The sequence below is a fragment of the Nyctibius grandis genome, chromosome 31 (assembly GCF_013368605.1).
Source record: "Nyctibius grandis isolate bNycGra1 chromosome 31, bNycGra1.pri, whole genome shotgun sequence".
Taxonomy (NCBI): Eukaryota; Metazoa; Chordata; class Aves; order Nyctibiiformes; family Nyctibiidae; genus Nyctibius; species Nyctibius grandis.
This window is the reverse complement of record NC_090688.1, coordinates 478,973-501,685: the sequence shown is the minus strand read 5'-3', so window position 1 is coordinate 501,685 and position 22,713 is coordinate 478,973. Positions and strand designations below refer to the sequence as shown.

The 22,713-nt window shown below is 51.7% G+C and overlaps 1 protein-coding gene across 1 annotated transcript; it reads left to right on the top strand.

Annotated features, from left to right (window-relative positions):
- The first annotated feature begins 1,301 nt into the window (after positions 1 to 1,301).
- FZR1 (fizzy and cell division cycle 20 related 1) lies at positions 1,302 to 22,631 on the top strand. Its single transcript, XM_068420770.1, has 14 exons — positions 1,302 to 1,396; positions 10,345 to 10,490; positions 11,553 to 11,678; positions 11,921 to 11,984; positions 12,400 to 12,527; positions 12,984 to 13,066; positions 13,487 to 13,670; positions 13,877 to 13,942; positions 14,416 to 14,518; positions 15,181 to 15,365; positions 16,251 to 16,484; positions 16,566 to 16,670; positions 17,480 to 17,572; positions 19,386 to 22,631. Exons 2-14 carry the CDS (start codon positions 10,422 to 10,424, stop codon positions 19,425 to 19,427), a joined length of 1,482 nt encoding a protein of 493 aa, XP_068276871.1. The 5' UTR covers positions 1,302 to 1,396; positions 10,345 to 10,421; the 3' UTR covers positions 19,428 to 22,631.
- Positions 22,632 to 22,713: the final 82 nt, after the last annotated feature.

Below are 22,713 nucleotides of genomic sequence, written 5' to 3'. Positions count from 1 at the left end.
GCGGGACGCGACGGGCGGCACCGCCGCCTCCGCCCGCGCCCATCGCCGCGGCCCCGCTCCCGCCCGGCACGACGGGCGCTGGCACCGACCCGCCCCGCTGCGGGCCTCCCCCGGGCCTCCCGGTCGCGGCCGCGCCGCCCGTGGGACAAAGCCCGGAGCGCTGGCCGGCACACGCGGTTACCTTGCGGGGCGGCCCGACGGGGCCCCGCTTTGGGGCAGAACCCGCCCCACAAAAACAAGCCAAAGGAGCAGCGCCCGGCCCCCATCGCGCTCTGGGAGCGAGGCCCCGGTTCCCCGAAGCCCGCTGGTGTTCGGGGTGTGCCGTGGCGGGGGACATCGCACAGCCCGAGGTCCCGTGGGGACGGGGGTGTCCCCCCGGGGGGGCTGCTGGGCGCCTCGTGTGTAAACCCCGGCGCTGTTTAAAGGAACGACTCGGGCCCTTCGGAGGCTGCGGGGATTTGCTGCTGCTTGTTGGTGTCAGTGACATACACGGGAACACGCTTGACGGGAGACCGAGCTGCGCTAGTACCGGGGAACGGCGCGCCGGCAGCTCGGTGCGCGGCCGCAGCACGGCCAGGGCGCGGGGCTGGTGCCGGCGGGACGCCGGCGTTGGGCCGTGGCAGCACCGGGGCGTTGCGGACAGACATGGGCTGTGGCGGCGGAAGCCACCGCCTCCGCTGACCCGCAATACACGCCCCGGGCCCCGCCGGAGCCGGCCCGGCAGCAGGGACGGGGCCACGCACGGCGGGGGGCCCCTGCGGCTCAGGCCGGCGCCGGTACCGGGGCTGGGAGCGGCTCCGCAGCAGCCGCGCCCGCCGCCGAGCCCGGACGCCCGCTCCCGCCGGAACGGCCGAGCCGAGGGCGGCGGGGAGTCTCGTGACCAGCCGCTGACCGGGGGCGGCGGCGGCGCTCGGGGCGGAGGGCGGCCGGGCCTCTCCGGGAGCCGCCCCTCGGGCCGCCGAGCCCTGCTGCAGCCGGGAGAGCCCAGTAGGGAGCGCGGGGCCGGGGCTGCGGGCGGGGAGCCGCGTAGGGCTGTGGCGGGGCGGCCGCCATGTCCGCGGCCCAGCGGGCGCAGGCGAGCAGGCCCCGCCCCTCCCCCGCGGGAGGCCCCGCCGCCGTGACGTCAGTGTGCGCAGAGGGGCCGTGAGGCCTCGCCCCGGGGGCGGAGCCGGGCGGGCCGCGGCCGTTGCCATGGCGCCGCGCGTCGCCGCTTCCTGTATTGATTCGAACGGGGGGGGGGGGAGGGACACGCTCCCGTGGTGCCGCGCGCGGGGGCGGGGCCGGCGGGTGGGGGCAGGCGCGGCGGGGGCGGCCGCCATATTGGGGATCGCTGGAGCCGTCGGAGAGTGACAGGAGGAGGCGGAGCGGGGCCGGGCCGAGCCGGCCGGGCGGGCAGGTAGGTAGGGCGGGCGGCGGGGCCCGGGGCCGGTGTCACGGCGGCGCGGGGCAGGCTCCGGCCGGCCCCGGCCCCTTCCCCCGGGGGTGCGGGCCTGTGGGCCCGTGACGGGGCCCGGCCGGCGGCAGGGCAGGGCCGGGCGGGGCGGGCCCGGCTGCGGGGCCGGGGCAGGCGCGGCTCGGAGCCCGGCTGGGGCTGTTGTCCCTCCCCAGCACCGGCGGGAGTGCCTGCCCGAGCTCGGGCCCCGAGGGGCAGCGGCCTCCCGGGTTCTGGGCCTGCCCCGTGTCCGGAGCCGAAAGGGCTCCTCGGCAGCGCCTTCCCCCGCTCATTTTATGGTGCTTTGTCAGACCTGCCGGGATGGGACCCGGCCTCTGCCCGGTGGCTCGGGGCCGTCGCGCTGCGCTGTGCCCGGACACCCCTTACGGAGCGCTGCGGGCGGGGCTCGGGCCGGCTTGTGCTTCGGTTACGGCTCCCGCTGCCCCGGTGGGCCCCAACGCCCTCTCGCATCGGGCGCGTTTGTTAACAGCCATCGTGCGCCCGGGCGGGTTGTGTAGCCCGTGTCTGCCCAGAGCGGCTGAAAGCTCTTTCCGTGGGCCCTTCGTTTGGTCAGCGTACCCCGACCCGCGCGGGGAAGGCGTGACGAGAGCCGGAGGCTCGTTCAGCTGCCGGGTCTTCGCCAGTTCTTGGTTTCTTGATCAAATCGATAACACGAACGGTAGCTGAGATTCCTGTGGCGTGGGCTCGAGCGCTAGAGAGAACTACCAAGCGAGCTACCAGAAACTTTTATCAGCAGCCACTTGTTTACGCGCAGCGCAAGTTGGTGATGTGCCGCTGTCCATCCAATGGCTTTTGGGGCTCTGAGGGAGCTAAATATCGCCGTGTCTTCGTTCGGGTGTTTTTAACGTGTTGTTGATGTTTTGCAAATGGAAGTAGTGTGCACGTCCAGCAAGTCACAGGCTTGAGGTCCTACGAGTTCGAGCTGAGCATCCTCCACGCGTGGTGAGAGGGGAGATGTTCTGCTGGAGGAGTCGTTAAAGCGCCGTGAGGTCTGTTGGGTCGCGTTGGAGGCATCTGTCAAAGGTGTCGTAGGCTTTATTGCGTGGATGGTTTTTTGCGTGATCTGTAGCTCTCCTGAAGGCGCTGTGCTGGTTCTCTTGTGAAATGCCGATTCTTACCGCGTTAGTGTGTTGGATGGTGCTGGCCTAGGGTTTGGTGCCGAAGGTTCTTCACAGAGCACCTCCCCTGCCGGCAACAACATCTCATATTAAAGACTGGTTTTTATTTTATTATCATTATTTTTAATACAGAAGCAGAATTTTCTGGGTCTGCTGGCTGACACTGCTGCATTTTCTAAATTCTATGACTTTCTTTTGTGGGTGGACCAGGGGCACCATTGCACCTCCAGTAGCTTGAACATTGCGATGAAGCAGACGTTTGAATCGCCTGGCCTTTTCAGCAAAGCTCTGTGGACGAGGCTGCTGGTGAATTTTTAATCTTGCCTTTTAGTGCACTGACTTCCGATAAGGCTTCTGATAAAGCAGACCTTTTAGCTAGGGCTGGTGCTCTTAGCTGTTAGCCCTCTGTTTTGAGATGTAAGATAATCAGACAACCCTATTCTGTGAATTTTTGTATTTTTTTGAAGGGAAACTGAATGTTGCTAGAGTCGGTAGCTCTGTGAAACATTGCGGTGCTCAGAGCATATAAACTAATAAAAAAAACAAACAAAAGCCCTGAAGGTCCTGTAAAATGTTACCAAATGCATACAGTAGCCTCTGTGTTGTGCTTCCTTCTACTCCCAAGCAAGTCCTCTTTGAGTCTAGAATGCCTAACGTGGAAAAACTCCACCTTTAGAAAGACTCCGTACCCCTAAGGTCCAAGTACTCCATCCATCCCCACTTTGTTCTTATTAAACACTTTGCGGTATGCAGAATAAATAAATGAGTAAATATCTTCTAGGTAATCACCAAACTGAGTGCCATCGTATGCTGGTTGATGAGCACCCAAAAGCAGAACCTCCATTTCTCCTGTCGGTCCAGTGACTTGTCCAAAATGTGCGTGTTTGGGGGGAAAGCTGCCATCGGGTGACAATGGAAACGGCCGCGCTCTTGCTGCAACTTGCCCCCTGCAGAGGCCAGCGGCGGGCAGTGGCCTCGCTCCCTCTGGCTCGTGAGTCGGGAAGGGTGGCAGCGTCCAGGCGTATCGGTTTGGCACGGGTTGTCTCATGGGCTGAGGTGGAATCTCAAAGCAGAATGTGGTGAGGTTAATGCGTATCCCCTCTTCGCTGAGCAGTAACTTGAGGAAATTGTACCCAGCTCCTTCCCCAGCGTAGGTACTCCAGCACCTGCAGCAAGGGAGAGGGTTTCGTGCCCGCTCTGCCCGAGCACGGAGGCACAACCCGCAGGAACCTGTTTCATTACACTGCAGGAGCAGCGGAGCAAACGGGAGTACCAGAGCTTGTTGAGCGCTTGGTATTTCTCAAGCACGATCTGCCAGAGCTGAACCTGATCTTTAACTCAGCCGTGAGAGCTTTAATTGAGCCTTTGTGGCAGCCAGAAAGGAAGAGGTGCTCCGGTGCTGTTTAACCCAGGTGCCTTTGCTAATTACTGCAGCTCTAAAACTGGAGAGCGTTTTTTCTGCTACCTCTTGTTTTGCTTTCATAATAGATGAACCTCTTATGAGACTTTCTGTTAATTAGATGCAGACCCACGGGCAGGAGGTGACACAGAGGTGACCTCTCACTGAGCATGCGTGATGTTTTCACACTGTGTATTCCCCAGCGCAGGGCTTCCTGCACTGTTGAAGACTTTGTACTTTATTTTGGATTCCCTGGAAGCAGGCGTGGCCCTGTTATTTATGGAGCAGCGAGGTGAAAAGACAAAATAATCACTACCTGCAGGCAACAAAAAGGGTTTTAATGGTGATGATTTTCTGAGAAATCCCCTGCTGGGTCTTGATTGTCATGTCCGCTTGGGTGAACCCTGCTCTTCCAACAGACTCCTGTGTGCTGTGTGAGATGTGTATTGAATGGAAGTGTCATGTGAAGGTAAAGTAAACGGACAATTCTCCTAACTTATTAAAAGCTGGCTGAAGCCAACTTGGAAACGCTGCAGCTGGGGGCCTGGCTGCTGTGTGGGTACAGCAGTGGAGGGGGCTGCCGCCTCTGACACTCTGATCTCTGTACTGACCATCACGCTTGTATTGGAGTCTTGAGTTGAACAGTTGAAAACGTACTGTTCTTCTGAGTAGAGCGTGGCAGGCTTGATGCTGTTGGCTTCCCTTCTGCTCTTCCAGTTGTGGAGAGCAGCGGGATTTAAGAAAAACATCTGTACTCAAAACGATGGTAATATCTGAGCATCATCCACATGAAAGAGGCAGCTATAGCAATGGTCTTGGTGGACTTCCTGGAGTCTTCTCCTCCCATGAGAGCTTGCATCTAAGAACAACTATTTTGTGTATGAAAATCCTGATGAAAAACTTTTGGGCCTGTAATGGGGTACTGAGAAGATTTGTTAGTGGGGGGGGTGTGTTTATTTTTAGTAAAGGCTCTTCCAAAGACAGGGATTTTGCTGTTTCCTGAAGGTGTTACAACCCTGAGTTTCCGCTGGCGCCGGAAAGTCCACGCCACGTCCAGAGCTCTTTGTCTTGAATACTTCACCCTTGGCTCACGCAGGCTTCCCGTGGCACTCTGCGACCTGCGTGTCCTAAATTAGCACCTTTGCCCTGCGGTTTGCTGGTCAGAGTTCCTCTGTCACCTCGGTGGGACTGTACGTTGCTTTGGAAAGGTAGACACAAAGCCTTACGTTGGTGTCAGCAGCTGACGTGGAGGGCGGTGGGAAGTCTTGCAGCTTGTCTGCAAGTGGAGGTGCACTGGGGTTGCAGAAAGCCAAATATTTGTCACCTCCAATCTGAATTACAAGTTGGGCCCTTTCCTGCGGGGAAGGGGTGATATTTCCTGACACCGGCGGTGAGAGGAGGCACGGGTAGCTGTGCACACCATGTGTCTCCGAGGCTTAGCGTGGGGTTGCAGCGTCGCGAGCTTCTGTACTGCTGGTACGAACTGGGAGGCTGAGTGCAGACAGAAGATGAAAACAACGTCTTGGCTCTTCCTTCGAGCCAGTATGCCTGTCGAATCAAACTGGGATTCAGTTTGTGCCTGTTGCTGGTCGCCTAAAAGTTGGTCTTTTTGGAACAGGGGCGTTCTAGAGCTGGGTGTAGCAAATGTGCAAGGAGGTTTGTGAGCTCCCTGGGCAGGAGGTGCTTGTTTGCAGGATGCTTTGGAAAGGCAGAAACAACGTGGATTTTTACAAGACCTTCAGCGAAGAGTCATCGCCTACATATTACGCTCTGAAATACACTGATGCAATGGGATGGTTCTTGCAGTAATGCAGCGTCTTGGTTTATTGGTGGAGCATTGAGTCTCTCTGCAGCCTTCAAGAGTGAGGCTTAAGGGTGGAGATCTTGTCTGTCACCGTAACACTGAAGTAATTCTGTCACTGCTGGTGTGTGGTCTCTGTGCAACACCTAGTTGTGAACGATCTTCTTTGACAAGCGCGAGGCAACGAAGTCGATGTTTTGTTTTGAAATAAAGCTTTTCCTGCTTCCATTGTATAGTGCTTACTTTTGTAAGTGGTTAATTTTATAAATGCTTTTCACACTAATACCTTATTAAATTGCTGGATAAGGAGTTGCATACTTGTAGCTTTAAAAAGGTAAATATTGGTAAAACTTACACAAGGCTGTAGCTTTTTGTACTAGTGCTGGTTTTGAAAGGAGGCTAGTTACTTAAGAGGATTGATTGATCGGCATAATATGTAAACTCTGTTCCTCTGGGTTAAATGTGGACGAGCTCTACTTCAGGTTGGCCAAACACAGAGTATCTTGCTCCTTGTTGATGTCTGCTTTAGCACTGTGAAGCTGGCTTTCGCCTTCTGGATGCACTTGTAATAGGCTTGGCTACTGCATGGCAGAAATTCCATGTTAGAGTTTTGGGTCTTTTTGGTTGGTGGTTTGTTTTTTTTTTTCATCCTTACAGCTTGTTCAAAGGCTGGGAAATAGAAGAATCCATAACTGGAGATGCTCTTACCCCACTCCAGGCTGAGGTGGAGGTGCTGCTTACCAAACCAGCAGAAAAGGGCTGTGCTTTGGGGCCGAGTTAGTTTTTGGGTGAGCCGAGCCGGCGCGTGGTGTGGTTGGGTGGGCACGGGCCGGAGCTGGCACAGAGGAGGTGCAGGGATAGGGGGACTGCCATCTCCGTTGCCAGCTGAGATCTTTAACTTGTTGATCTGCGAGCGTTGCCTAGTAATGGGATTTAGATAAATCACTGGAAGATGAAAACTTTGGCTTTGTGGAAGCAGGACATCTGGGTTTGATTTCAAATCCTGCTGCTCCGGACTTAGAGGACTAAGTACTTGTTTACTCCATCCTCTTCCCCTTGGTAAATTATAGGGTTCTTTCTGAGAGCTTGTAAATATTCAGCACCTGAATAATGACACGTTTTACCTCAAAACCTGTGCCGTTAAATACAGGCCCAAAGAGAAGGTGGCATCTCTGGTTTCGGGTAGGCTCTTGCTAACTCTGAATTTGTCTGTGGGAAGTGGGTGGGTTTTCTATTTCCCCTGAAGCAAGTAAAGGCTTTGCCGTGAGGACTGGGAGCGTGTGGACTGTAAGTTCCCTTTTAGTCGAAGGAATAAAAGATCTCGAGGAGCTACGTGTGTTACATGTTCTTTTTGGGTACTGTTCTGTCACTAATTATGTTAGTTTATGCTTGGAGAAGAAAGGTGGGTTTTGGTGAAGTTTTTTTGATTCCTAGGGAAGGATTTATATTCTGACTGCCTTTATTTTCTTCGTGCACCTTATGTCTTGTCTTTGAAGTGGCTGGATTTTATCACAGTTCACGTTACTTTCAGAACAATACTTCTAGGCAAAGTTATGGTGCTGAACAAGTGCATTTTGTTCTTTTTATTGACCCGACCTTAACGTATTCAAATACTGAAATGTTTTTTCTCGGTATGGATCTGGTTTTAATCAGCCGGCACGCAGAATGCCAGGGTTGGCAGGGAAGTGAATACAGTTATTTTGCAAAATCGTTTCTCTGTCGTTTGAGGGGCAGCCTGTACCTGCTTGGGTTTTTCGGCAAGTGTTGAACTTGGGGTAGCAAATCACAGAATCACAGAATGTTAGGGATTGGAAGGGACCTCGAAAGATCATGTAGTCCAATCCCCCTGCCGGAGCAGGATTGCTTGCGTTGGCTCTGTCGGTTCAAGACATGGCCTACCTGAGCAGAGCGAGAGCTGGACAATCCCTGACCTTTTTTTGTTCCAGAAATCGCTTGTGCCCTTCATAAAACCAGAAGGTCATTGGGTGGGTAAGTGTTAAACAGGAGAGGTGCTGATGAAAGTGAGAGACCCTGAGAATACCAAAGGCAGGAGAGCTTTTAAATGTGAAAACTGAATACATTTTCAAATTTAGATAGGGCCAAAGCGGGGGGGCAGAGGATGTCCTGGTAATTCAAATACAATTAATGTTATGTTGATGCTTTATTTTGAAGCATCTGAAGCCTGAAAAAGGTTTTTGGGGGCTTATTGGTCTTATTGCCAAGTTCTGCCTCTGCAGTCTCTTCTATTGTGCGCGCTGTTTCTGATTAGAAGTTGCAGTTGGAATTTGTACAGACGGGAACTCAAATGAAAAGCTCTAAAAGCGAATGTGTTTCGTATCCAGAATTAAAAATGTCACATTGCTACGTAACTGGGTCTAGATCTCTCACGAATACTGTGCTGAACCGTTTTGGGAGGACGCTTCAAGTGTGTGGGGTTCCCCAGCTGATCACGCTCCTCGTGTGGGTTCTGCAAGCTGATCTCTCTTATTCATGGTGTTAAAAAAAAAAGGAGGAGGGAGGCATTTTTTTGAAATGCTTCGTTTGAGAGGTCCTGTTAACCTCTAAGGTAGATTTGGAAGGGTAGGTAATGATAGTGCTAGGTAAGGATAGTGGTAAGTAAACTACAAAATGACAGAGAGTATTTCACGTGGAATGCGCTAATTTTCTTTTAATCCTTCATTAATAACATCACAGACTTTTCTAACTTTTCACTCACAGTAATGCCATCTTTGACTCCTCGCTTCATTTGGTGGAAGCTGATGACTGTTAAATTTGGTAGCTTTCTGCAGTTTTGCCTCTGAAAGAACATATGGGAGAAATGTATTAAATTAAAAAAGAAAAAAGCTTGGGGGAGGAGGTGGCAGAGGTAAGCAGGTGTACTCAGAAGCAGCTTGGCACTAGCTATTTCAGGGATGCTCCTGTAAAAGTGCTGGCATGCTTAATGGCGAGGAAGAAAAGGCCTCTGCGTGTCAGCGTTTGTAAGAAGTCCAAGTTTCGGTACTAACAAATGGCTTAGATAAAAGGAGAGGAGCTCTGCTAGCTAATAGATGGCTGTAGTCCAGAGCTTGTGTGCTCTATCTCGCTTTCAAGCTAATTTCATAGAATGCTGGAACACTTAATCACATCTCGCTGGGTTACAGCACGTGCTGCTGTACCCCTCTTAGCTTGGTAACTTGCCTCCAATTTTTAATGGTAAACCCTGAGTAGGTTTTTCTGTTCTTGGAGGTAAACCTTTTCCCAGCAAACCTCACCCACTGCCGGAGGAAGCTGAAGGCAGTTTGTGGCAGGCCCGGAGCGTGGCAGTGTGTAGCTTGTCCCTGGCCAGCTTTCTCCCAGCACAGCCATTTGTGTGCAGTTGCCTCCCGGACTTTGCCACAAGTTTGTATCTCGAGGCAGCTCCATTTGTGTAGCTGGGACACCAGCCAGGTGCCGTAAATGTTTATATAGTAACAGCAAATGAAAATCCCTTTACATTCTGCACAGCTTCCAGATGCCTGTGTATTGTGGGGATTTTTTTGTGTGGCACATGTGTTAGATTCCACCTTTCCCTTTGGAGATGTTTGTCTTGGGTTGAGAGACCATCTTGGCGCGTCTCTTCTGGCACTGGCATTTTTGTGTCAACGCAAGCTGTGGACAAAGCATGAGGTGTGTGAGTTGGGGAGGCTGGGCACTAACGGTGCTGGCCTGTGCCCGTCGGAGCTCAGAAAAGGGCTGTGACTCCATATCCTCACAGAAGTGTTAGCTACTTTTTTTTTTATTGATGCATGTTGTGATTTAGCCAGCCAGATCTAGGCTATGAAGCAGCCCTACCCTAAAACGTGCGCTTGAAAGATGCTTAACGTTGCTTATAGTAGCTGTAAGTGAACTAGCTTTATGCTAGCCAAGAGGAATATTTGGGACAGCATGGGCATCAGACACTGAATGTTAGCCCAGGGGGCTACCTAGTCCGTAGCTGCCCATGTTAAAGACTGGACATGGCACTTAGTGCCCTGGTCTAGTTGACATGGTGGTGTCAGGGCAACGGTTGGACTCGATGATCCCAGAGGGCTCTTCCAACCTGGCTTATTCTGTGGTTCTGTGTGCCTGCAGTGCATGGTACTAAAACTCTGCGATACTTCTGACGTGGCTAAAGCATCCCAGCTAGCTTCAGCACAGTGGTGTGGTGCCCCTGGCCTGAGGCGTGGGTCTGGCTGCGGTGGGATGGGCTGTAGGTGGCTGGGTTTTCCATGCCCGAGTGCTGAGGGCTGGCTAAGCCGTGCTGCTGCAGCTGGTGTGAACAGGCTGGTTTCGAGGATCGGAGGCTGCTCCAGTTGTGGCAGTTCCCTGCTGAGGTCTGGTCAGACACAAGCTGCTGGTTGCCTGCTCATGTAAATCAGCAACTAAGAGCAATAGCACAGAACACTGCTTTCATTAGCAGCCCTGTGCTGTGCTGTATCACACAAGTTTGATATCAATGCTCGGGATAGGAAAAGTGGTCTCAAGTTTAAAGAACAGGTTTAGGAGATCCTGAAGAGGCTGCTTCTACGTGTAAGGGTGTAATATTTTGGTGTTTTTCTTCCCCTGTCTGTTGCAGCAGACTAATTACTGATTGGACTTCATGAACATAAAATCCTGAGCCTGCGGACGTCTGCAGCCACTCTGCTTTCCACCATGGACCAGGATTACGAGAGACGTCTGCTGCGCCAAATCAACATACAGAATGAAAACACAATGCCTTGCGTAAGTACAAATGGGCTATGCTAAAGGGGCTTAGTCTGACTACTAAGATGTTGTCCGTCTTGCCTGTGACTGTTTTCACATGAGCTTTTGGAAGATATGGGACCTCTCTGAAGCAAACCATAGTCTTTTGTTGGGCTGTGAGCAGGTGTGAGTTCCTGAGCTGTTCTAGGAATAACCGAATAACTTGACTTCAACAAAGCTTTTGAATATATAAACTCAGTTCAGGTCGCAAAAAGGAGCTGAGATATTTTTATGTAGCTCAGTAATGCCTTTTTACTAACTAATCTTGGTAAGTACATATGGAACGTAAATGGTGGGAGCTAACAAACGAACAAACCAACTGTAGGACTTGACAAGATAGAGCAAGTCCAGTGGAGGCCAGCAAGATGGTCGAGGGCCTGGAGCAGGAAGATGCTGAGGCCTGTGTTGCTCAGCCTGGAGAAGATGGGATGAAATTGTTGCTTTCAGCTGCATGGTGGGTGGTTGTGGAGCAAATGGAGTCAGGCTCTCTTCAGAGGCAGTGGAAGGATTAGAGGCAATGGACACAAGCTGCAACAGGGGGAATTCCAGTTAGATGGTAGGAAAAAATGTTCACAGTGAAGGCGTCCAAAGACAGGGAGCTTGTGGGATCATTGTCCTTGGAGATGCTGAAAGCTCAAGTGGATGAGGCTGCAACCTTCAATGTAACTTTGAAATTAGCCCTGTTCTGAGCTGGGGTCCTTCCCAACGTAAATTATTTATGAAAAATAATGTGGCTGCAGTTGAGGAGTTTGCTGCTCACCCTGCAAGTAGTCTGCCCTGCTCCAGCCTTCCATGTGTTTGCCTTGACCGTGTCAGCTTGAGAAGAAGCAGTAAGAAAGAGGCTGTTTAATTGCTTCTTTTGACAGAAGTTCCCGTGACAGTTGGACTCTGATGTGCTGACTAGTCCTGTTAAGGGGATAAACTAACGTTTGGCTCTTCTATGTAGGCATATTCAGCTTTGACAGGGCCTCATTGATGTATTTCAGACCCCTGCTGCGATCAACACTTGTTCTTATGTGTGTCTTTTATTCTTTACTTCAGGTAGCAGAGATGAGAAGAACCCTGACGCCTTCCAATTCTCCAATGTCTTCTCCTAGTAAGCATGGTGACAGATTCATTCCCTCAAGAGCTGGGGCCAACTGGAGCATCAACTTCCACAGAATAAATGTAAGTTTTGCTCCCCTCTGCTACAGCTCAGTCTAGGAACTGAGGAAATGGTGCATTTTGTTTTAGCTGGCATAATTGCTCTGCTTATCTTCTGCACCGTGGTCTTCTGCTGCCCCAAAAGAGTTCCTTTGAATGCACGTCTTCAAACAGACTGCCCCTGTGGTGCAGGAGGCTTCTTTGTTTGTTATTTCACCATATATCGTGAGGTTTCTGTGTGGTGATAGCATGTTTCTCCCTTTCAGGAAAACGAAAAATCACCAAGTCAAAACAGAAAAGCAAAGGATGCTACATCAGACAATGGCAAAGGTGAGACCAGCTTTCTACCCCTTGTGCCACACCTATAGCTTTTATTTCAAACTCTTGATGAGTTTGGAAATCAAGGGGACACTGGCACTTTCATGCTTATGCAAAAACTCATGCTGGTGTTTTAGGAAATTCCCATATCACGAGAGTGAATACCAGGTCACCTCGATAGGCTTCTGATGAGTGTCTGGGAAGCGAGAGGCTGTTTGTATCCCTTGATTTATTGTGCCATGGAAGCACTTTCCTGATGGAGTGGAAGGAGAGGAAGCTTGCTGCTAACCTTGATTCCAAACTGGGGCTCCAGGCTTATTAAGAGACCCTGTGAATGTACAAGTCAGGCAGGTGTGATCCTGCTGTTCCCTGCAGAGCTGTTTGCTGCTCCCAAGTTCTCTGCCTAAGCGCTCGTTTGGGTTCACAGATGGCCTTGCTTACTCTGCCTTGCTGAAGAACGAACTCCTAGGAGCAGGGATCGAGAAAGTGCAAGACCCACAGACGGAAGACAGGAGGCTGCAGCCGTCCACCCCGGAGAAGAAGTCTCTCTTCACTGTAAGCTGGTTACTTTGCATTAAAACCAACACAGGTTACATGTGTGCGTCACAGGAACAAAGCGCACAGTTCTGCCAAGCTGCTGGTGCAAGTGAGTTAGTGGTGTGGCTTGACTAAGATAAGCTGTTGATAACAAAATTTGTAGGCCTGTGAAGAGAACAAGTATCTGCAGCAAGCTACGTGCCTCCTATTTCTGTACTGGCAGGGAAGCTGAGTTGGAACCAAGCTTTTTTGGACAGTGTGGTAAATGACCAAATCAAGCTTTTGGACTTCACTGGAGATGAGTTTCTTTTGTATGGTTCTGGAGCACCCGGGAAAGGGAGGAACTGAAAAGTCTGGAAAATCTGACTGTGGGTGTTGGAGTTAGCTAGGCATTGGGCACTGGTGTACGTTGCAAGCGATGCCTTAGGTCTTGGGCATACTGGGGTTCTTACTAGGTGTGTTTTCTTCATGCAGTATTCACTCAGCACAAAACGCTCTAGTCCAGATGATGGCAACGAGGTCTCACCATATTCCCTGTCTCCTGTCAGCAACAAAAGGTAATACTGATTCTCCACAGACTGCAAGAAGGGAAGGGCTGGGACAGAGGATTCAGTGAGGTTCTCTAGGGCTTATTTCTAAAGCACCCAAATTGCTATGTGAATTGGTTTTGGAAATCTGGGGAGATAATAAGCAGGGACAGTCAAGTTCTAAGAATTTCTGCAGGTGCCCAGCCTGCCTAGATACTTAATGTATCTTGGCCAACTTTGAGTAGTCAGTTTACCCTTTTGCTCCCTAGCTCCTTTATAGAAGTGGCACCTAATTCCTTCCAGTCTTACCCGCTGGAAAGAATTTTGTGGCCTCTTTGTGCATTTCTGTATAAATGCAGGTATGCTTTAAAGAGTGGCTACATCTGTGTCTACCATCTGCTATGATGCGTAAGATCTTGTAGTTGGTTTTGTATCTGTTTTTGTGAACAGTCAGAAGCTGTTAAGATCACCTCGAAAACCAACTCGGAAAATCTCAAAGATTCCTTTCAAAGTGCTGGATGCCCCAGAGCTGCAGGATGACTTCTACCTGAACCTGGTGGACTGGTCCTCTCTTAACGTCCTCAGCGTTGGTCTTGGGACTTGTGTTTACCTATGGAGCGCTTGTACTAGCCAGGTGAGTGACCATCAGTGTCTGGAGAGTGAAGCACTCGCTGTAGGTCTTTTCCAGCCATAGCATCTTTTGGAGCTATGGAACGTGCGGTGTGAGGGATTCAGCACTTGCATTGCTCCGTCCCAAACTAGGTACTGGTTTGTGAGACAGCTAATAGTGCAGTATGACAATAACGAGTGTTTCTTATTCCATTCTGTCCTGCTTTCAAGGTAACCCGCCTGTGTGATCTCTCTGTGGAAGGAGATTCTGTAACATCTGTGGGCTGGTCAGAACGGGTCAGTATAACGTTGTCAACAATGACAGCTGAAACGCTTCTAAATTAGACACTCCTCGTAGCCCTGTAGCTTTTCCTCACAGGTTTTAACTTTTTTGGTTATTTTCCTGTATTTCCCCAAACTCCCTGTACACATCACGAATCAAATGTGTTTTCCTCTCTGCACTATTTTTCTCTGCTAAATGAGAGGGGATAGAGAGCAACCTCTTGTATCTTGAGGTTCTCAAGGCATTTGCTAAAGGGTGTGGGAGGGAGAAAGAGCCAGTTCGCTTCTCCAGCTCTGGACAATAAAATGTTACAATAAATATATTCCAGCCAGGCTGCTTGGCCCTCTCTTGGTAGGGAAAAGATGTAAGATGGAAGAACTCTGGGTGCTTTCCATCTTGTGGGATTTATCTCAAGTCTTTTCCTCAGCCTGTAGCTTTTGTTTTACGTCTGTCTTTACTTACTGATCACAGTTTTCTGTTTGTGTAGGGGAACTTGGTAGCCGTTGGCACTCACAAGGGCTTTGTACAGATCTGGGACGCAGCTGCAGGAAAAAAGCTCTCCATGCTAGAGGGGCACACAGCCAGAGTTGGTAAGGAGGTGGGAGGCAGAGGTTTCATGTGTTTTGTTTCTTCATGATTGAACTTTTTCCTTGTGAGAGATGTATTTGAAATAGCAGAACTCAAAAAGTACCAGAATTGATGCTGATCCCCTGCTATGTCTTGAGCAGTCTTCAAAATATTATCATCTAGTAATTGTGGTGCTCTGATCTTGGGTGTGGTGGTGTTTGAGTATTGCAGCAGGTGTTTCCTCCATGTCTGAGGCATTTTAGGTTTGGTTACAACATCTTTTTTCACTGCCACTGGCTTCCTGTTTCAGCCCTGCAGGCAGGCTGCTTTACACTGAGATTTCCAGTTCCCTTATTCTGCAGGGACTGGTTTGTTTTTTTTTTTTTCTCAGAGGTGTTTTGAATCTGAATGCTGGAGTGAGATTTGGGAAGTCAAGGCACCTTCTGAGTTCTATTTCTGTGCTTTGCTGCACTGTGAAATGGATTAGTGATACCTCAGTAAGTTTGTGCAGGTTAATCTTTCTTTGTACACTATTCTAGGACTTCAGGCAGTGGAAATAAGGGAGGTCCATAAGCACGGATTATTTTATTTTTATTTTATTTTTTTTTTAACATTGGCTACTGTGGTGGCTGTGTTCTGCCTACCCGCTCCCACAACGTACTCTGATGCTCTGCCTGCGTTACAGGTGCCTTGGCGTGGAACGCAGACCAGCTGTCTTCTGGGAGCCGAGACAGGATGATCCTTCAGAGGGACATCCGCACCCCACCCCTGCAGTCTGAGCGGCGGCTTCAGGGCCACAGGCAGGAGGTCTGTGGGCTCAAATGGTCTACAGACCACCAGCTCCTGGCCTCTGGAGGAAACGATAACAAGGTATAGTACTGCCAAGGAGTCATGCGAGGCTCACTGGCTCTAGATCTTCACCAAGAAACATCAGACCCACTTTCTTTGAAGATATTCGACCTCTCTGAAAGGGGCTTTTGTTTCAGTTGTTGAACTGTGTCCAAACATAAATCGTGCTAAGCTTCTACTCCATCTCCTCTCTCTAAGAAAATTAAAAAGGGAAATTTAATTTTGCTTCTGTATTTGGCTAATTAAATCTATAGCTTGACTCAAGGGGTTGAGTTCAACAAAGCTACTGCCAAGCTATACTTCCTGACTTTGTTTGGGTAGCGTATAGTCAAGTTTGTTGCAATAATGTTTATGTGTGCAGAAGCAAACTGAGTTTAGAGCTATGTAAGTTCTAATACCTATAACACAGGCTTGTAGTTCACTGAGCACCATGTGGAAGAAGCATCTGTTACGGAGAAGTGGTGTTCAGAGCCCTTTGGAGCGGGTTGCTGGGTAGTGAATTTGCCCAGTGTCTGTGTGACAGCATGGTTGTACCGAGTTCCTCCTGCTCAGAATAACTTCTAATGAACTTAGGTGCATTTCTAAACGTGTTCTGGAATAATACAGCCATGAAGACAGTTTGAGTTCACGTTCGGTGACCCTGTGTCTTTGGCTTCATAAGCTTAAGGACTGTTAGCTTCCTTGGGGCCCAGTGGTAGAACAGCACCTTGCTTGAGGGTGGTGGCAGGGTGGGACTGGCTTCAGGGCTGCAAGTGCAGAGTGGAGATGTGTGTGCTTGGGCAGAACTGTGGGAAATCCTCGTGTTGCCCAGCTGCCCTCATCAGTCCCGGTGCAGCATCGTGGCTTGTGGGTGTTGCAGACACAGGACCGCAGCGCAGGTTTGATCACGTCTCTCCTCTCTGCCAGCTCCTTGTCTGGAATCATTCCAGCCTGAGTCCTGTCCAACAATACACAGAACATCTTGCAGCAGTAAAAGCTATCGCCTGGTCTCCACACCAGCACGGACTCCTCGCCTCTGGCGGTGGGACAGCTGACCGCTGCATACGCTTCTGGAACACGCTCACCGGGCAGCCTTTGCAGTGCATCGACACCGGGTCGCAGGTGTGCAACCTGGCCTGGTCCAAACATGCCAACGAGCTGGTAAGTTCCCCCCTGTGCAGTCCTGCTGCTGAGCTGTCTTGTCTGAGGAAGCATGATGCATATTTCCCTCTCCCCTTTCAGGTGAGTACCCACGGATACTCGCAGAACCAGATCCTCGTCTGGAAATACCCCTCATTAACTCAAGTAGCAAAGCTAACGGGGCACTCGTACAGAGTCTTATATCTGGTAAGCGATGGCCGTGTCTCTGGAAACTTCTGAGGCTGCTGATCTGGCTGTGCATGTGCTGAGCTGAGACCCAAAGCCCCAGTGCCAGTAGTTTGGGTGGAGGTGTGAATGCTGCCCTACAAGCAATGAACAATGCCCTGTATCTGGTTTCCTTGCCTGCAAGGGGTACTTTGATTTGCTGCTATGGAAATGTGAGGCTTTATTAATGAACAGCAAAGCCTGCCAGAACTCTTCTGAGGAAGCACAAGCATCTCTTTTTGTTCCCTTAAGACTTGTACACCTTTTCACTGGTGACTGCCAGCCGGGGAAGAATTTGATGCTTTCAGTCCTCCTAATTTGTCATTAAAATGCTTGGTGCAGTTAATCCACGTTGATCCCGTACCTGCTTTGTTACTGTTACGTAGGGCTTTCAGCAGGTTCGTAACAGAGATGATAAATATGCTGCTACTGCTTTGTGAGGTAGATTCCAATGTAAGTGACTAATAAAGCTGGCAAATGCCAGTCCTGTCACACTTCCTGCTTTAACACATATTTATAATCCGGGGAGGAATAGCCTCAAGTACAAATGGCTTGGATTTCTGAACACAGGAATCCTTTTTATGATAATTCCACCATATGTAAGATGCAAGTGCTCAAACTGGCACCTACTGAGACTGAATAAGGCACATGAAAGCAGAGGTAGTTGTTTGGTTTCTCACTGCCAGCCAAGTAGGAAGGAGAGTTAAATCTCTCTCATACATTCCAATGAAGATTTGTTTTCAACCTCAAAAATGTAACAGATGCTAAAGGTTGTTCTCTCTTGGCCTTAGGCAATGTCCCCTGATGGGGAGGCCATAGTTACAGGAGCTGGAGATGAAACCTTGCGCTTCTGGAACGTCTTCAGTAAAACTCGCTCGACAAAGGTAAGGGTGCGTTGTGTGGATGGCTGCAGCTGTGGCCTGCAGGAGGCTCAGCCTTTGGGGGTGAATTCAGTCCACGTTGGCTCTGTTCTGCTGCCTTGCCTCTGATCTCTTCACCATATCCTGCGGATTGAGGGCTGGATGCAGTGAAGGGTTAAACTTTGCTCAGGTATAAAGGGATCTGTAGTCATCAGATGAAATAAATGTTTGCCTCTGTGTGCCCAAGGCAGCGTGACTGGGCCCAAAGAGTGGTGGGGAAGGGAGTTAAACCCAGCTGGTGGCCGGTCACAAGTGGTGTTCCCCAGGGCTCAGTGTTGGGGCCAGTTCTGTTCAATATCTTTATCAATGATCTGGACGAGGGGATCAAGTGCACCCTCAGTAAGTTCACAGATGACACCAAGCTGGGGGGGAGTGTTGATCTGCTGGAGGGCAGGAAGGCTCTGCAGAGGGGTCTGGACAGGCTGGATCAATGGGCCGAGGCCACTGTGTGAGGGTCAACAAGGCCGAGTGCCAGGTCCTGCACTTGGGGCACAACAACCCCACGCACCGCTACAGGCTGGAGAAGAGTGGCTGGAAAGTGCCTGGGAGAAAAGGACCTGGGGGTGTTGGTCAATGGGCAGCTGAATATAAGCCAGCAGTGTGCCCAGGTGGCCAAGAAGGCCACCAGCATCCTGGCTTGTATCAGCACTAGTGTGGCCAGCAGGACTAGGGCAGGGATCATCCCCCTGTACTTGGCACTGGTGGGGCCACACCTCGAATCCTGTGTTCAGTTTTGGGCCCCTCACTACAGGAAAGACCTTGAGGTGCTGGAGTGAGTCCAGAGAAGGGCAACGAAGGTGGTGAAGGGTCTGGAGCACAAGTGTGATGAGGAGCGGCTGAGGGACCTGGGGGTGTTTAGTCTGGAGAAAAGGAGGCTGAGGGGAGACCTTCTCGCTCCCTACAACTGCCTGAAAGGAGGGTGTAGCGAGGTGGGGGTTGGTCTCTTCTCTCAAGTAACAAGCAATAGGACGAGAGGAACCGGCCTCAAGTTGCACCAGGGGAGGTTTAGGTTGGAGATCAGGGACAATTTCTTCACCCAAAGGGTTGTCAAGCACTGGCACAGGCTGCCCAGGGCAGTGGTGGAGTCCCCATCCCTGGAGGGATTTAAAAGCCGTGTGGATGTGGTGCTGAGGGACATGGGTGGCCTTGGCAGTGCTGGGTTAACGGCTGGACTCGATGATCTGAAAGGTCCTTTCCAGCTGAAATGATTCTATGACTGTATCCTTCTCCTGGCTGTTACAGAGCAGCGTTTCAGGGAGCTCACCCTGAGCCCGCTGTCTTCCCTGCTAGCACGCTGCCATGAGCTGACCTCCTCCAAGGTGATTTCCCCCAGCTCCTTACGAAACTGCTTAAAACGGTGGCTTGGATGGAAATAGGATTGTGGATGCTGCCACTGACAACTCGCCATCACCGAAAGCAGGTGGTGCCAGGTGCTCTGAGAGCTTTTCTGGGGTCTGGCAGAGAGATCTTGAGTGAGCTGCGGGCAGCTGGCGTTGCTGCTGGGCATCCCCCTGGGTCCTGACGGCTCGGGGGCACAGCTTCGTGCAAAGCTGTGGGGCTGGCACGCTTGCTTGCCATGCTCCTTGTTATCAGTTGGAAAAAACCCATGGGAATATTTGTGGTATTGGACTTTGGTGAGCTCAGATCATGCCCTGAGCTAGAGATACCTCCCCAGATTAGCAGCTGTTCTATTAAAAAGCAAAAAAAAGCAGCACCTGGAGTAGTGCTGCAGCGGGGCTGTGGGGTACTGAGCACCTGCTTTGTCTTTTCTTCTCAGGAGTCTGTATCCGTTCTCAACCTCTTCACCAGGATACGATAAACCCCCTGTACTGTGACCCGGGAGACTGCAGCCTGACATACCAGGATAAAACCACTCCCTTGGTGTGCATGGACCCCCCAAACGATCAGCCAGAAGGGAGGGAGTGCCCGTGGGACTGCAGGATGGACCCAACAGATGCTCATTAAATAAGTGCTTGTGAACCACGCTGGGCAGTATTTGGGATGGGGTTGGGGAGGGGAGGGAACTGCCAAAGGTTTACGGATTCATCCTTCATAAAGGGAAACGGGTACAAGAGAAATGTTAAACCAGCATCCTCCGCCCCTGGTGGTGTATACTGGAGAAAGCATGTGTGACATGGACCATTGAGACCGGACCAAGGCCATCCCAGCTGCTGCGCTGTCCCCTCCTGGGAGAGATGAGAGTATCTTTGCCTCTGTGGGAATGGGTTTAACGTGCTGCTCTGGGTCCCTCTGGACATCTGCGGAGGTAGGAGCCAGCCAGGCTTGTTGGACACAGCTGGTGCAAGGGGGCTGGACACCAGGCTGGGCCTCAGCCTCGGGTTATCTAAGGGCATTGTTTATAGCCTGGCATCCCCGTTAACATGAAGAAACTGGAGAACTGCTTATTTTCCCTTCGCCCCCCCCTCACATAGGTACTGTAGTACTTGATACAATCATTCCCGTTAGCTTGATTTTTGGCACGCTTGACAGCTGCTTTCAAACAAATACATTTTTGGGCTCTAAATTTTGGAGGAGACTTGAAGAGGCTCCACCTCGGAGGGGAGCACGTTCAGAAAGTTCTGAAATTGCTCTTGCATGTTCTGGGCTGATCCTGTTAATTCACAGAGAGGAAAAACAATGGCTTAAAAAAAAAAAACCCCAAAACCCAACCACCACCATGCATGTGGAGCTTCCCGCAGTGCCATTTGCGGCAGGCTCCTTGCTCTGGAGTCTTCCTGAGGACAAAAGCAGTTGAGATGCGTTTGAGAAACAAAACAACTCCCGTGGGTGTGTTTGTTGGAGAGAGCGTGGCCTCTTCTGGCTGGAAGGGGGAAACGCCACGGCTGGGTGAGACGGGGGCTCTTTTTCTAAAGCAAGGAAGAAGTGTTGCTTTTTTTTATCTCCAAGTCAAAGCCAGGGACCTGTTGTTGGATTTTTTTTGTGGTGTTTTTTGTTGGTTGTTTGGTTTTTTTTAAGTTGTATGGGAAGAGAGTGCCTGCTTGTGTGTTCGGAGCCTGTGTGGTGAGTGCCGGGGGATGTGGCGCAAAGCACTTGTGTGTACGTGTTGCTTTTAATTTAAAGAGAAGCTGTGATGCTCGGAGCAGCCTGTTCCTGTCTGTACATGTGCCAACGCTCTCCCTGCCGCGCGCCGGGCTCCTGCCTGCCTCCTGCCCTCCCTGGTGCCCTGGGATGCCAGCGCTGTTTCCTGTTCTTGTTTGCGTTTTCCTGGCTGTGTATATAGACCTTGACCCGCTCTCCCTAGAGTGCAGAGGCAATACTTTACTCACGTGGGGTTGGTTTTTTTTTTTTCCTTCTTTCCCTGAAACCAGACTGTAGGGGTGGCAGTAGGGATGTGATTGTCTCTTCCCCAGTGCCACTGGTATCCTTAGGGTGAGCTTCTGAGGCGTGGGGAGGCTGGTACAGCGAAGGGCAGTGAGGAGCTGTTCTGTTCGCTGCAGCCTTGACCGCGTGTGCCGTTACACCGGTGCCTGGATCAGGCCCTCGGTGCTGCCTCGGTGTGTCCAGGTCCTCGGAGGAGCTCGTGTGCCAGGAGCTCGTGTGCCAGGAGCTCGCCGCCCCTTCGCAGGCTGGCAGCGCTGGGTCGCCAAAGCCCAAAATGCCAGCTGCATCCTCGTCTTACAGCCTCACTTGCCTCCAAAATGGAATTTCAATGTAATTTCTGAAATGTGGTTTCAACACAACTGCTTTATCATAGTTCTTGCTGCAGGAGCGTGGGGCTTAGTTTAAAAACCATCGGATGGGCTCCCAGCCCCTCTCTCGTTGCTTGGTACGTTCACTGGCACTGTTGAAGTTCATCGTGTGGAAGGGCCGCAGCAAAGCACTGAGGGGTTGTTAAAAATAAGTCAGATCATGAAGTTGGCAAGCAGGTGTGAAGTGAAAGGCCACGTGCAGCAAGACGTGGTCTGCCACGGGTGTCTGCCCGGTGTGATACTGCCCCGTTGGGCAGCAGAGCCCGGGGACGGGGGTGTTTACACCGGGGTGGAGGGGGGTGGTAGCTGCTGCTGTGGATTTTCTTGTCTGTTGTGGATTGTCTCCTGCTGAAATCCTGACACACAGACCCCCAGGAGATGCTGCTTCCTCCTCCAGGAGGAAATAGACGGTTGGGGTGGGGGCACACACGTAGTCTCAGCTGTGGGCTGGTGTCATGTGGGTTTGTGCCCATTCTGGAGCAGGAGGAGGGAGCAGGGGGTGGCACGGCGCGAGCGTGGCACTGCCAGGACTCCCCGCTGCCCGGGATGCTGCAGGGATGGCGGATGGAGGGCTGGGGTTGCCTCTCACCCTGCGGCAGGGGCCCTGTCCCCAGAGAAGCCCCAGGAGGTGCCGGGGCGGTGGGCAGCGCTGTCTGGGTGCTGCAGCTCGGTGCTCCCCGGGGTGCTGCGCAGGGGGCACAGCCCCTCGTTGCTCTGTCCCCGCATCGGGCTCCTCTCCTGCTGGGGGCTTTCACAAACCACATCTCTCACTTTTCTCACTTGGGAGCAGGTTGGCTCGTCGTGACTTCTCTCGCTGGGCTCGGCAGGGAGGGCTCGTGATTCCCGAGCCGTGGCTGGCCTGCGGCTGAGCGCGTTGGCTAACGAGCGTGGTGAGGGCGAGCTGTTGGGGCTGGCTCAGCTGTTAAAGCGTGGCACAAACTCCTTCCCCACCCCACTGCCAGCTGCCACGGCAGGAGCGGAGCGCCCAGAAGTGCTCCCTGCAGCTCTGCCGCCGCCGGAGCGTGCGATGGTGGGTGTGTGCGTGTGTCCGGGCTCACGTAGGTGAGCGGCGCGGCGCGTTCAACGGGGAAAAGAGCAACGCTGATGTCAGCTTGTGTTTGTGGTGTGTGACCTGTAGGCACGGAACCGTGCGGGCGGGTTGGGCAAAGGGTCCTCCCAGAGTGTGTGTGATACCGTCTGCGACCTCGTGGCATTGTTATACGTTAAGGTGGAAAAAAAAAAAAAATCCAGAGAGCATTGTTAACTTTTCCATGTAAATTGATCTAACTGGCATTAAACAAGTTGTGAATTTATGTCTCTTGGGTTTGGTGGCTTCACTTTGCTTTTCCACAGCGAAGTGAGGGGTGTGGTGAGTCCCCAGGGACGCCGGAGCTG